Below are 14,813 nucleotides of genomic sequence, written 5' to 3' on the forward strand. Positions count from 1 at the left end.
AGCTGCAGTGAGGGAATGCAACAAATTCACACCAGCCTAAATTAAAGTGAGCAAGGGATGGATGAGAGAAACTACAAGGCTAGTGTTGGGAGATTACAGGAGTTAAGGAGAAAGGCAAAGGGGAGATGTTAGGTTTGGAATTTCTTCATTTCATTCCATTCAAAATAGAAGCAGTCTGATACTAAATTTCTCATCCTACATCCTGAAACACATCACCTAGCAATTTCTGTATTGGTGTGGCACTCTAGCCCATATAAAGGTTTAACTACCCATATTCTTATTTAGAACAAACTCTCCTCTTGGGACTGGAAGCAATGCTTTCCCACCTACCCAAGGATTTTCTTTCTGCAAATATCTTAAATCATCAATTGTCCCCCTTCTGCTTCATTTTCTTCATCATAGAAAATGCTGTAACATCTCCCATCTTTTTATTTATTTATTTATTTTTTTAATTTTTTTATTTTGGTTTTTCAATTACAGTTGTCCCCTTTTCCCCCAATTTCTCTCCCCCACCCAACCCACCCCCTCTCCCACAATCATATCCCTCCCCGTTGTCCATGTCCATGAGTCTTTCATACAGGCTCTTTAATTAAACCCTTCCCTTACTTATCCCCCTTCTCTCCCTCTCCCCTCCCCCCTATTGACTGCTATTCTGCTCTTTGTTCTATTTAGTTCCTTTGTTTGTGTTGTTCTTTAGTTTCCTGTATTAGGTGATATCATATGGTATTTTTCTTTCTTTGCTTGGCTTATTTCACTAAGCATAATTCTCTCTAGTTCCATCCATGTTGTTGCAAATGGCAGGAGTTCCTTCTTTCTTTCTGCTACATAGTATTCCATTGTGTAAATGTACCACAGTTTTTTGATCCACTCATCTACAGATGGGCACTTAGGTTGTTTCCAGCACTTAGCTATTGTAAACAGTGCTGCAATGAACATAGGGGTGCATAAGTTCTTTTGAATTGGGGTTTCAAGATTCTTCGGGTATAATACTAGTAGTGGAGTCGCTGGTTCAAAAGGCAGTTCCATTTTTAATCTTTTGAGGTAATTCCATACTGTTCTCCATAGTGGCTGCACCATCCCATCTTTTTAAAACCTCTCTTATTATCCCACATCCTTCCCACACTATTACTCCATTTCCCTGCTCCTCATTATGTCCCTCAGAATAAACATCTATATTCACTGTCACCATTTTATCTCCCACTCTCTCTCGAACCCATTCCAATCCACCTTTTGTACCCTCCATCCCTGAAACCCCATTTATCAAGGTACTCAATTACCTCCATGCAGAAAATCCATTGGTCTAGGCATAGATCTCATTTTTCCCAACTTCTTAACAACAATGACACAACTGATCACTCCCTTCTTGAAATGCTTTCTTCACTTGACTCCTGGGTCGCCACACTCTCCTGGTATGCCTACTTCACTGATCGTTCTTTCATAATTTCCTTGGCTGTATCCTTGCTTTATTCTCTGTAAGAGAGCCCTAAGCTCAGCTCACTGCCCCTTCTATTCTCCAGTTAGTTGTACTTATTCCCTAAATAATCTCATGCATTCTGGGGGCTTTAGATATATCTACACGCTAAAGAGTCCTAACTGTGTATTTTCATTCTCAAGCATATCCTTAAACTTAAGATTTCTATCTATAGTATTCTAGGAGACACCTTCAGTATGTACAAAACTGAATTCTTGATTTCTTCCACAAAAGTGACATCTCCCCCAGTATTGCCCAGCTCAGTAAATGACACCACAATTCATCCAGTTGTTCAAGCTTAGATCCTCTAAGTCTCCCTTGATTCTTTTTCTCACGCCTCATATCTAATATAACAGAAATACTGATCAGCTTTACATTAAAAAATAATACAGAATCTGACTACTTCTCATCCCTCCAAACACATCGCCCTAGTCCAAGCCACTGTTACTTCTCAGAACCCTGAAATAACCTCCTACCTGGTCTCCTGCTTCCACTTATGCCCCATATATATTCTCCACATACTATTTACAGGGTGGGAAAAACAGGTTTACAGTTGTCAGTACGTGGAATACAGAGTTTATTCTTGTATTATTATTTAGTAATTATTGTATTATTCTCCATATGAACTGTAAACCTAATTTTGCCCCACCCTGTATATTTCTTTCTAAAAAGTAAGGCAGATCAAGTTACTTTCTTTCTTAAAATTCCCAGATAGATTGCCATCATATTTAGAATGAATTCCAATGGGTCAATTGAACCTCACCGCCCCAATCACCCAGCTCCTCAGTCGCAAACACCCAGCTGCTTAGCTCCCTGCAGCTTCAATTGACCACCATTTTGCTACCTCTTCAGAATTCCTGCTTTGACAATCTCTCGAGAGAGAGACTCACCTATATAATTAACCCCTTTCCCATGTAACACTGCTATAAATAGCCCCATAACATCACTACTCTTCAAAACCTGGCTGTATTTTTTTATATTAAATTTGTTGGCACCTTGCTCATGGACATAACAAGCTCCTCTTCTGTGCTAATAGAGTACCGATAGTTTAACATTAACCTGTGGTTTTTTTAACTGCTCAAACATTAATGGCTCATAATACGATTCTTTCCATCCTTCATTACATGATAAAGAAAGTCCTTTAGGGAATACTTTTATGGTGACAATTATTTAACATTCAAAGTTAGTTCCTAAAATGTTTATTTACTGTTATAAAAGTTCTGATAGTAACTTACCTGCAAATATTTGCCAAAAATGCTTTGACATGGATCTGTTTTATGTTTAATTCAAAAATATCCCTTAAATTCTCTTGAACCTTAGAGGATATTATTTTCTTGGCATATTATAAGTGTACACCAGTACATGTATTCTTAGGAAAATAATATAACCTTTAAAAAGAGTTTTAATTTGTGTGAAAGAATGTCAATCTAAAATGGAACTGGAGGATATAAAATAAAAAATATCACACATGTGCCCTCAGAAAAAAACAGAACTTAAAGGACTGAGAAACTGATTTCCCTGATTTACAGAAAACAGAGGATGTCAGAACTTTCTTAAATGATAGGGCATTGGTCAGGGGTTGTCTCATACCAACCTTGGGAAGTTTTGCTTATGATTCCCAGAGGCTTAAACAAAAATTGCCTGGATTGAGTTTTGCTTGTATGACTGGACTGGTTTTGTCTGCTTGAGGTATTCTCAAAGTTAGTCTCATTAGTTCGTGATTTTAACAGACTCTAACTGAACTCTTCCCTCTTTACATTCCCTCTCCATGAATACAGCCTACACCAGCCCCTTAACAGAGTCACCTGCAGCTCAGTACAGTTTATATGCGCCAAATTGCAACTCCTCTGCTATTCCCAAATAAATATTTTTAAAAAACAATTTTAAGCTTGACACAATTTACCTCTTTATTTAGGTCAACACTTGAAAATTTCCATAGATGTGAAAGAAAAATATTAAAAGATTTCTGAAAATAGCTATTTATTGATACTAAGAATTCACTGGACAATTTTTTAAATGTAGCAAAGATGTATACAATTTTTGAGTAAAATACCTAAAAAGTGACTGGAATGCTAATTCTATTGATCAAGCCAGCCTTAATATTCCCCTCATTTTGACTAAACTTTAGATAGGCTTCTTTCTGACCTCCTTTTTCTGAGAACATTTACTTTAGAAAATTTGTAATTGTAAATTCTTTTTCTGCCCCTCCAAGTTGTAAATCTTTTTAAAACCTTCTCACTAGCTTTACAACTAGCAATAAGTGTCTTTCTCAAGGACCTGGGAATCCTTCTGAGATGGTCTTCAAAAAATGTAAGTGTCCAGGTCTCCCACTCGCTGTGGAAGGGGAGAGTCCCAACTTCCATGGGTGCCACTTAGCAAACAAAGACAGCCCACTCACAGAGGAAAACATTAGCAAGTTCAGGGTAACTTAATTTGCTCCATGCCTTTGATCAACCTCCCCCATCAAGGTTTCCAGTACTCTTCCATTAGCTCACCCCAGGCAAGAATCCACCTTCCTTTTGTTTCGGCTAAGTGGCGTTCAATCTCTCTCCCTTATTACAATCGTGTTAAATAGAGTCTCTATTACCTGTTTAATTTTTCCCAGTGACATTTTAACTTTGACACTGTAATCCCAGTACTGGAGATGACTAAGCTTTCAGTACTCACAGGCTTACCATCTTGACCAGGCTGTCCACGGTAGCCAGGGCTCCCAGGCTGTCCAGGGTCACCCTACAGAGAAAAAAAAACTTCTCAATACAAAACAACCAACCATACTGGCACAGTTAGAGCCCATGAAGGTCCAAAGCCAATTCCACTATTTGTAACTTTTTGTATGTTAAAAACAAAGAGAAGTCCTAAAATGCAAACTAGAAAAATGATGCCATATTTTAAATGCCCACCTTAACAAATAAAGCATTTTTGGGTATGTAAAACTTACAATTATTTATTTGTGTGAGAACAGGTATAACAGGTAAAGTACATTTCACTGATATAAAATGTTAATATGTGTAAGAGGATACATTTTTAGAATTTAAAAAAGAATGATGAAGTGTGATCACAACATTTCACTCATAGCACTATAGTTTAATTTCATTATAAATGTTATACTACAGATATTAATGGCCTATGAAATAATTCAATTCATAATTATTTATTTAAAAAAATAGTCCACATGCCATGTGTTCATACATGTGGGGCTCCTGTTTAAAGCTACACAACAGTCATTGCTTTCAATCCAGTCAATGTGTCTCTGTCTATATTCATAATCTCATTTGAACATCCTAAACTCCTATAACTTGAATACTTTCATGAGAGTAAGGCCCAAGCCAAACAACTCTGCCCAACTCTGACAGTCTTTCAGCACCTATAACACCTAAAAAATGAAGAGATGACCTTTGCCCTCACAAACCAGGTATCTTCGAAGAACAATGAGCCTAGATACATTCTATGGAACTCTAGACTATTACACATGGTTGGTACTGATCATTCATATGGTCACCACCCTTAAAAAAAAAAAAAATGAAAGCAACATTTTTTGTGAGATGAGAGTGTTTTATAATTTAATTCTAAGAAATTCTTTTAAAATAATATAATATTCATCTGTTGCTGAGTGTATGAAGTCCACAGAGGGCATCTTGCCAAAAAACACAAAGTCTTGGCCATCAGTACCAATAAATTCCTGCCTAGAGGCAAGTGATTTTCAACTCAATAATTCTTCACTATTTTCCTCAAGAAATCATTCACACAGAACCCCAGTGATTCTATTATATATTAATGAAGGGTACTTCCACAGAGCCAAATTTGCTGGTCTGAAATTCTACTTCAGGCTGCTGGATAGGGAGTTTTATTCTTGAAACTCAACAGAAAAAATGGAAAGAACTGTGTGATCTCTATTAAGGAGACAATGAAGAAGGAATGGGCTTTTCACTTTGGAGCGAGCTTAGCATAAAGAAAGGCTGAGAAGAGGGAAAATGTGTCATTTTTGAAAGGGAAAAAGAATGACTGTAAATCCAGGGAGAAAAATAATGCTGAAACATTTAATGTCTTGCTAAAAAAGTATAATTTGTAATTCTAATCCAAGGACTTCCAGTGTTAGCTGGACATTAGGGAACAACTTTCTGGCTCTCTAGAGTGTTAGAATTTTCCTCTTGTTGTTTTCAGAGGATGCACATTAATATCCAGCCTCCCTGCCATCCGTTTTCAGATTGCACTCACTGCCTTTCAACAAATTCCACCGTTCCTTTCTCCTGGGAAGAAGACTGTCTTCCTTTCCTATGTAAGAAAGTCAGTATGATAAAATTTTCCATCAGTGCATCTTCCTCATTAATTCCATTTTTTGCTGATGTCTCTTCCTATTGAAATGCTATAGTAGGACCTATATCACTGATCACTTATTCATAACTAGAGTTTTCTCAAAGTTTTTCCTTGATTAGTCTTTATTTATCATTTGGATCTAGATTCCTTGAAAACATGGTCCATATTTTCTACATTTTTTTTTACAATGCTGTGTATCAAGCAGAGATTCAATAACTATTTACTGCCTGACTTATTCCAAGTCAAATCAGATCTCCTGTTAATGACCCCTTCACTTGCAGAATATTAATTATCAGCAAAATCTAGGACATCAAAATTATCTGAGAGGGTTTAACCTGTACTATGATGAGGCTGAAATAAAACTTTGGCACATGAAGAAACAGAATTTACTTTTTATGCTGCATAAAAGTACAAAACACACTTAACAATAATATTTTAAATTAATCAAAACCAAGTTTCCAAGGGGAAAAATATCACCCACAAGATAAACCCAATGTGACTTCATAAGGAGTGTAACACTGGTCAGCAGCCCCACAAGGAAAAGTAATCTGTTTTGTGGGTTTTATTACAGCTGACTGATTTTACTGGTTATTTCGACTGTTATAAAAGCTGACACCCAAACTTTATTGATTATTTATTGTTTGATAGGAAATGCTTTAAAAAACTTACATACATTAAATTACTTAATCCTCATAATAATTCCACAAACCAGGTAATTTTATTATTCCCATTTTATATGTAAGAAAAGCAAGGCCCGAGAAAGTTAGGTAACTTACTCAAGGTCACAGCACAGTTGTTGAAATGGAATTCAAAATAAGCCAAATCAGCTCCAGAATCCATGTTTCTAAATACTGCTATCCCTGGCCACATTAAAATGCATACACTGATCAGAACCAAATCTGGGGAATACTAGCAAACTGAGCATGGAACAAATTTCTAACTACATTAAATTAGACATATGAGTTATTATTGTACAACTGTAATTAAATTCCCAATCTATTTTCTTCTAACTTAGTTGAAACATTTGCACATTTTTAGTTAAAAAAAATATATATATATATAGATAGATAGAGATATATTCAGCTTAAAAGGAACACTTTATGTTGAATTGAATTGGTGCCACAGGATTTTTGAGTTGTTGACAGGAGTGGGAATGTCATGGACTAAGCTAAAACATCCTGAATATAACCTCTCAAGTAAATATGAATAATTAAAGTAAAAAAAAAAACAGCTGTGTTTGCAAAAGCAAGCTAATATTTTAAGTTACTCATCTAAAACAAATGTCTTTGGAGATCTTCATGTAGGACCAAATCCCATGTTATCAAGCCCGTTTTTCAAAATCTTTGTGCCTTTGTTATATCTTTGGCCTCCACAGGAATATCTGACCTAAGACCTACTCCATTCTCCAAAACCAACTTCTTCCCTCCGTCCCTCCAAACTCAAATACCCACTCTCTTAGGTGAAAACAGAGGATACTTTGATAGTCCAAATGAATCTCTACACAGGAGCATTATTAGAGTGAAACAAGGGTATCTGCAAGGATATAGTTGTACAGAGAGTGGCATTTCAAAGCAAAAAACTTATTAAGAAAGTGTTCCTTTCTAAAGAAGAAGAAAAATGCTTTCTTTTCATTTGTCCCCACAAACGTTCCTTGGCTACTGAAGTGGGGGAAAAAGCTGCCATTTGCATGGAAAAGTCTTTTAAAAGTGGTTGTTTGTAAACTGAAGATTGCCTGGACCATTCATATAGAATACAGGCATTCCATATAAGTAATAAGGAGGAGGGGTGAATCTTATTTTTTCAATAATTTCATAATTGATTAAACAAACAAAATTACCATTTAACACTGGTCTAGACACTAGAATTCCAAAAGAGAATTTAGTCTATATTTGCCTTCACTGTGCATTGTATAAAAAAATTATTCTAATAGATTCATTGATTTAATCACTCCCTATGTTTGACACTAGGAATACAAAATAAATAAGGTATGGGTGTGCTTAGATCCAGTGACAGATTACATATATACATGTATATATATATATCTTGCCTTGGCCCTGGCTGGTTTAGCTCAGTGGATTGAGCGTCGGCCTGCGAGCTAAGTGTCGCTGGTTCGATCTTCCAGTCAGGGTACATCAGAGAAGGAAAACTCTGACTCCAAAAAACCTCCGCTGCCTTGCGGCATACCTCTTCAGGGGAAAGGCTAAGGGAGTAAACCCCGACAGAAAATCCGGAGCCGGAGTCCCTAAGGCGGTTCGACGTTGTAGTCAACACCGGCAACTCCTGCGGCGCACCTGAACCCAAGCTGTATCGACTCCGTCTTTCCCTTGGACCCTTCAGCTGCGAAGAGAGGGGGGGTCTGCTGCATGGGCAACAGCAGACCCTCCATATCACCCTGCCCAGGCTCTGTAGCTTCAGCGTCATCGCATGATGTCGATTCAACACGGGAGGAGACAGATACCATGTCACTCCCGAGTCGGACTGCACAGCCATTCTCGGCGGTGCAGATAGACTCTTAAGAAGCTACACCATCGTCTCTCGAGACGGACGGCTGCCGACGACGATATATCTTGCTTATTGGAGTTATAATTACATTCCATGAAGAGTCTAAGTGTGTAGTATTATAGTTAATTTGGCCTGGTTTTTAAATAAGTTTGTCATATTTTTTGGAAATTTAGAAAATTTTTAACAGGTGACTTTGTCTTAGAATAAGCACTTACCCACCTATCAACACAAAAATTTCTCCTCTGTCTTAGTGTCATGAGTCAGCTCTTACCTCCTAGACCTCTATTTCTGGCTAATAAAAAGACTAGATCTGTTTTCACAGATAACTCTGCTTGATGAACATCTACAAAACTTTCCAAAGAGCACCAAACAAAAATGGCCAGTAAGTCTCAGCTGGATTTACAGTAAAATTGCTTCATCTCCTTTAGTTCTGGTTCTGTTGGTCTAAATAAAACGCTATCAATTTTCCAAGACAGAAATTCTCTAAAGGAAGTGCATGAAACTCACGCTGTTGCGAGGGATTCTGTTTTTCACATACAGGTCCCTGATGTGGGTAAGGAACCACTTCCAGGGGAAAGAGCCTTAAAAGGATGGAGGAGTGTGTGTGTTCCTCTCCTCCTGCCAGATTTTCTGAAGCAAATGGAAAGCAGATCAAGAAGGCACGCCAACTTGAAGACTGGTGGGAAACTGCAATTTCACTTAAAGTAGTAGGTGGCAATGGGGCTACATTATGACTAGGAAGAGAGAATGAAAATGAGGAACACATGAAACTTGGAAAGACTGGAAGTCAGATAAGACAAAGGGTGTGCTAAAAATTTGCTGTAGCAACACGTGTACAATAATTGATGTCATTGTGAGACAAATAATGCACCACTAATGAAGAATCAAAAAGATCAAAAGCATCTGATACCTCCGCAAAAGCGGTGAACCCGTTAGAGCCCCTGGAAGTGACTGGAAACTCACTGAGAGTCAGGAAATCACTCTGGACTTTGAGAAGTTAGGCAATATGGGACTCTAATTTCCACATTGTATCTCTTGCAGATCAAATCATTTATGTATAATATTCTAGTATTATAAACTATATAAATATACTTTTAAAAAGAAGTCTGCTGGTAGGTCACACCAAGCTATCTTACAAGGTTTATTTGGAGCATCTTATAGATATTTCTCATTTATAAGTCTAAGTGTGGCATCCTAAATAACATGCAGTTAGTTTAACTAAAGAACTCTTGGCTTAACTTTCCTAAATGCAATCTAAAAATAGTTTAGAACAGTAAATTAATTATGATGTTCTGAAGTCATATTCCAAGCCAAATAGATTTACTTTGAATGAAATATTGGATGTAAACTTTTATATCTTAAGTTTCATTTCTTTCTTGATTTTAACAGCTAGGCTTGAAGTATGTCGTGAACTATCATATGAAAATGGCTACGAGAAACATACAAAAGATAGGAAAAATTTAATTTTCTTAGATCAGCAGTACAGAAGCTAAAATTTTTCAGTCATGGTAATTGAAACCATAAGAAAATTCATATTTAAGAAAAAATTTTATGATCACCTCAAGTAATAAATGATTAACACAAAAAACACCTCTTTGGCTAGAAGTCATATTTTCAAGTCAAATATTATTTTTATTAGGTGATTTTTAAAATAATATTAAATGAACACAATTTATCTACAGGGAACAGACCACTTAACTTCCCAGTATCCTAGGCTCTGTCTAAGAAAGCCATAGTAAATATCAACTTATTTAAAAATGTATTATATTTAATAAGATAGGAACATATTCAAAGTATTTTGTTATGTAAAAAATAACTGGTTATAAAATAGCATGCACATCATGACTTCCCCAAAGTAATTAGTACATGACTAAGTAAAACAAATATATATGCCTCTAGTTTTAGAATTAGACATCTAACACAGCATTAAAATCAATTTAAAATTTTTTACTTCATTTTTCTGACTGAACATCTTTTTGACATATTAAGAATTTAGACATTTAAGAATTTAAAACATATCTTAACAAGTGCCCTTTCTTCATTTTGTACCAAGTTGTAAGAATCATTCCTGGGATCTAGCAGCAGTGTTGGGCGGGGCAGGGGGTGGGGTAGCAGCAGGGAAGCAAACCGAAGAAAAGCAAACCAACAAATAATGCCCCCTCCTCACTCTACTGTGGGCTAGGGGTATCAGTTTTAGGTTCAAAGGCAAATACAGATTAAAATACACTTTAAAAAAATTACTAACACTTAGGTTTTAAACCGTTCTAAAAAGTTAGGTGGAAATTTTACAATGGGGTCTATGGTGATTTGGAATTCTGTGCATTTGCTCAACTCTTGTTTGTGTGTTTTAACAAAAAATAGCATGTTTGATATTACTCACTTTGGGGCCTTGTAGTCCTGGTTTTCCCGGAGGACAAATACAGGGAGCTGGAGTTGAACCTACATCACTGGGACCGTTGAGGCACTACAAAGACAAAAGCTAAAATAAACAAACATAGAAAGGTGCATATATATGTATATGTAATATGTACATGAATGTATGTTTGTGTGAAATGATGAAGATAACTTACATTTACTTTCCAATTTTACTTAGCCTAATAAGAAATTCCTAATCACAAAAAGCTATGAATACAAAATACAAACGCCATAAAAAATAGGTGTAATTTGTCTAAAATACTTACAGTTGATGGAAGGAAGCTAAACAGTCCCACATGCAAATATTACCTTAAGGTGAACAGTAATAACCAGGCTTACCTCACCATTCTGAAAGAAAAACAATAACAAATGTGTTTGAAAATAGGTTTTTAATTAAATTTCTAAATTACCTTCCTAATTTTCAGATATTTCATTATCCAGGTTAGAGATGCCTGAAATAATAAAATCAGCAAGAGCTAAAATATTTGCTTGCAACTACCTTAAAAAATCAGTTATTTATGCATGTGATTACTACATTTATAGTAGGATAAAGAAAGAAAATTAACAATAATAAAGAGTAGAAGAAGAAAATTAAAATGCCAAAGCTGCTTAATACAATGGTCATGCAGAAACAAAAGTACCTCAAGGTGGGATTTATATGCTATCTTGAACTTACTTGAAATCATTTAAGAACCAGAGAAAAAAGGCATAACATATCTAGCCAAGTCATAAACTGCATGAATTAAATTTTATGCACTCTAGGATGGCTTCTCCCCAAACAATCTATTTCTTATTGACTAACACACAATTTGAGATAGGTTGAGAATCTTTCCAAACAATAACAAATCATATCAGAAAATGGAAAGATGGGAATGAAGGTACAAAAGGCAAACAAGCTACATGAAGTCACAGCTGAGAGTCAGGAAGGAGACATAAAAACACATAACACTGAACATGAGAATTCCAAACCTGTCATGTAATGCTATGCCTTTGTTATAGGAAAGAGAAATGGTAACAGTTGTAACATCGATGCAGAGACATCAATAAATAAAGTGTGTACAAGGGACTCTCAAAATGCAACATTAATATTTTACTAGAGATTTATATTCCAAGTTATACGTATCTAAAAGTTATAGTGCTTAAACAATTACTTATCTAGAATACCCATAATGAATCACTTCTAAAAGATTCCATCTTTGAGTTCACTATAGATCCATTAGGTTGCTCTATGTTCTCAAGATTTCAGAACATATGGATTCATAAGTTATTCAGTTAAATAGAGAAAAAGGAGATTTTGACAGCATGACTATACAAACTAAAAACACAACGTAGAGCTCAAATACCACTGGGAATCCACATCGTCAAAAAGTTTTACACAATTCTACCTTATTTGCATTAGCAACTATACTGCATACTGTTTTTTGCCTACAGGAGAAGAGATTGATTATATACATTCATGTATACAATCAGACTCTATAACATTTTAGCTTATAATCTCTCTCTTAACACATTAATGAACATAGCTAATAAACAGAAATTTTGCTTATATCCTAGAAATATAAGAAAACTTTACTTAGGTCATAGCAACAAAAAGAAAACTACATGTTCATTATAGTTTGAGAAAACATGATGGTGAACAGAAAATATATACTAATTATACATTTAATTAAATATAGTAATGTATTTTACACATTAGACATTTAGAGAAAAAATCCTATGTTTTTCTAGATCAAGCCCAGTCCTACTTCAAGTGATATTGGAACATATCACAAGCAGAGATGATGTGGGAAAAAGTTTCTTGTGATCTTTCATTCATACTTGTACAGTGAAGCATTAAAATTTTATTTCAATTAAGGACTTCAAAATATGTTTGAATCAATGTAATTTTATTTTCTTTGAAAATTGAAAAGAAGTAACTATCTAAATAAGGCTCATACATTATCTGCTTTTTATTTCTTTCTTTGATAGTATTGAAGGAACACATGGGGAAAATAAATCCACCCTACTTACAAATCCAGGGATCTCGCACGCTGTCTCCCGGTTGTTCTGTTCTGGGTCACAGTAGATTCGCAACTTTTGGACATCAAACTAGGAACATAAACCCAATCAAATTAGAGTTGAGGCAAAGGCTACTTGTTTTATAAGAACTCAGACACACGGAAACAGCCACTATAGTTAGCAATTATGGAAAGTTTAAATCACAGCATTTAGCTAAAGTTGAATGCCTCACATATAGTATTAAACACCGATGAAGCATAACGCCTAAGGAAAACTTCCCTAGCACCAAAAAGAAATCTCTGATTTCCTTCAGGAACCCAGTGAAGCCTTTTAGTATCCTGTATTAAAAGCTAGTCTAGAGACACTGTCCTAGGACACTCAAACTAGGTGGCTCAAGAATCATTTTAGTTTGAGATATTTAGTTGCGGGCATAGAATGTTGTAGTAGTCCCAGCACCTGTTACTATTTAAGTATTTATTGTAACGTGACATGTAACATTAATATATCGAGACCATGTGTGTAACAACACACTTAAATGTGACAGGGTCTTTCCTTAATAAAAACAGAGTAGGAAAGACATAACTTTCAAAGAAAGGATTTTACAAGAAATGACTTTTACATACACATTTCTCAACCCACACAGAGATAGTACACTTTAAAGAGATACTGAGAAAGTTAGGTTTTCTTCACGAAGAACCCTGACATGCATTAATCTAATTTTATCTTCACAATTGCAAAGAAATGTTTATAATGCCACTTACAGCTCTAATTATATTCCCTTTTTCAAATTCATTATTTAATCTATGTCTCTCCTGGAAAACGTGAACTTAATGTTTCATAAAAATATAGAATTCTACCCTGAATTCAGGGGAACATTTTGCTATGTATTATTATCATAAAATAAGTCTAATTTTACATTTTCATACTTACACACACACACACACACACACACACACACACACACAATTTCACTAAGGAATTGACCACATTTTGATTAAGTATCTTAAAGGAATTCACAATTAAGGTAAATACAGAAAGGGCAGCAAAAGCTCCATTTTATATAATGCAAGAAAAAGCAAATCATTATTAATCACCTGAACAGTTTCTTCTTTCCCAGAATATTTTCCAATTTGGGTTTTCCCACTGATGAAGATCCCTAAAACTGGATGTAAGGGTTTGTTTTCAATTTGTTGATCATCAATATAAAGAGTTATATCTTGTTCTGTTACTAAGAGACGAATTTGATGCCAGCCTTCATCAAACAATGTCTATAGGAAGAAAGTATAGAAGATTCATAAATAAAATTCTTAACATACTTTTATTTTCTTCTTATTCATTTGCTGCCAACCATAAATCTACACTACAAAATTAGCTGTATTATAAACAAATTCACGCTGACCCAAGCTGGGCCTCAAATGCCAACCACCAATTTTCTTATTAAACCCTAGAGTTTCTATTACATGTCCCAAAATAGTTGTGTCAAACAACTCCCTCGAGGTCACAAGTGAGTTCCTAATCTTCTAATCCAAATGGTTCCTTTCATTCGTCTTCCTTTTTACATAACTAGTCCCTCCTCTTTGATATTCTCTCCCAACTGCCATGATTCCAACCACCTTGATTATCTTCATTTCTTCTGCAATCACTCACACTATTTCTTTCTGAGGACCCCTCTTCCTCAACTTGCCCTTTAATGAGTCATTCCACACAAATCTGCTCTTAACACTTTTTATTCTCCTCTTTGACTATCTCATCCATTCCTGCAGGTCAATTATTACTTCTATGAAAAAAGTCCCATATTTACATCAACATATAATACCTATAATTCTAATGCTGGCTTGAATAATTTTTGCCAGGATGTATCACAAAACATCTGACAATATATTACAAAACAAACTTGAACTATTCCCCAAACTTCCTTCTTATCCCTATTTCCCTTAAATCATAGATCTTCAGTTTCTAAACCAAGTTTCTTTACCTCCTTTTATTTTCTCTCAGTGGTAATAACAACCAGGTGCAATGCTCTACCAAATATGTCTCCTAAATATGATTGCAATTCACATCTTCATGTCCATTCTTGCTGCCCTAATTTAGGCTCATGAGTATCTTGCTTTAT

The 14,813-nt window shown here is 35.4% G+C and overlaps 1 protein-coding gene across 1 annotated transcript in view; it reads right to left on the minus strand.

The window, feature by feature from the left end:
• The window catches only part of COL21A1 (collagen type XXI alpha 1 chain), a 181,763-nt gene that overhangs the window by 89,218 nt on the left and 77,732 nt on the right, over nt 1–14,813 (minus strand). Inside the window, exons 6-10 of the mRNA XM_090282615.1 lie at nt 13,795–13,968; nt 12,713–12,790; nt 11,042–11,050; nt 10,668–10,751; nt 4,139–4,201 (exon numbers count right to left, since the gene is read on the minus strand). Coding sequence (XP_090138741.1) covers nt 4,139–4,201; nt 10,668–10,751; nt 11,042–11,050; nt 12,713–12,790; nt 13,795–13,968 — 408 coding nt within the window. The remainder of the gene's footprint in view (nt 1–4,138; nt 4,202–10,667; nt 10,752–11,041; nt 11,051–12,712; nt 12,791–13,794; nt 13,969–14,813) is intronic.

This window comes from Furipterus horrens, unplaced genomic scaffold (genome assembly GCF_987537825.1).
Source record: "Furipterus horrens unplaced genomic scaffold, mFurHor1.1.pri manual_scaffold_6, whole genome shotgun sequence".
Classification (NCBI taxonomy): Eukaryota; Metazoa; Chordata; class Mammalia; order Chiroptera; family Furipteridae; genus Furipterus; species Furipterus horrens.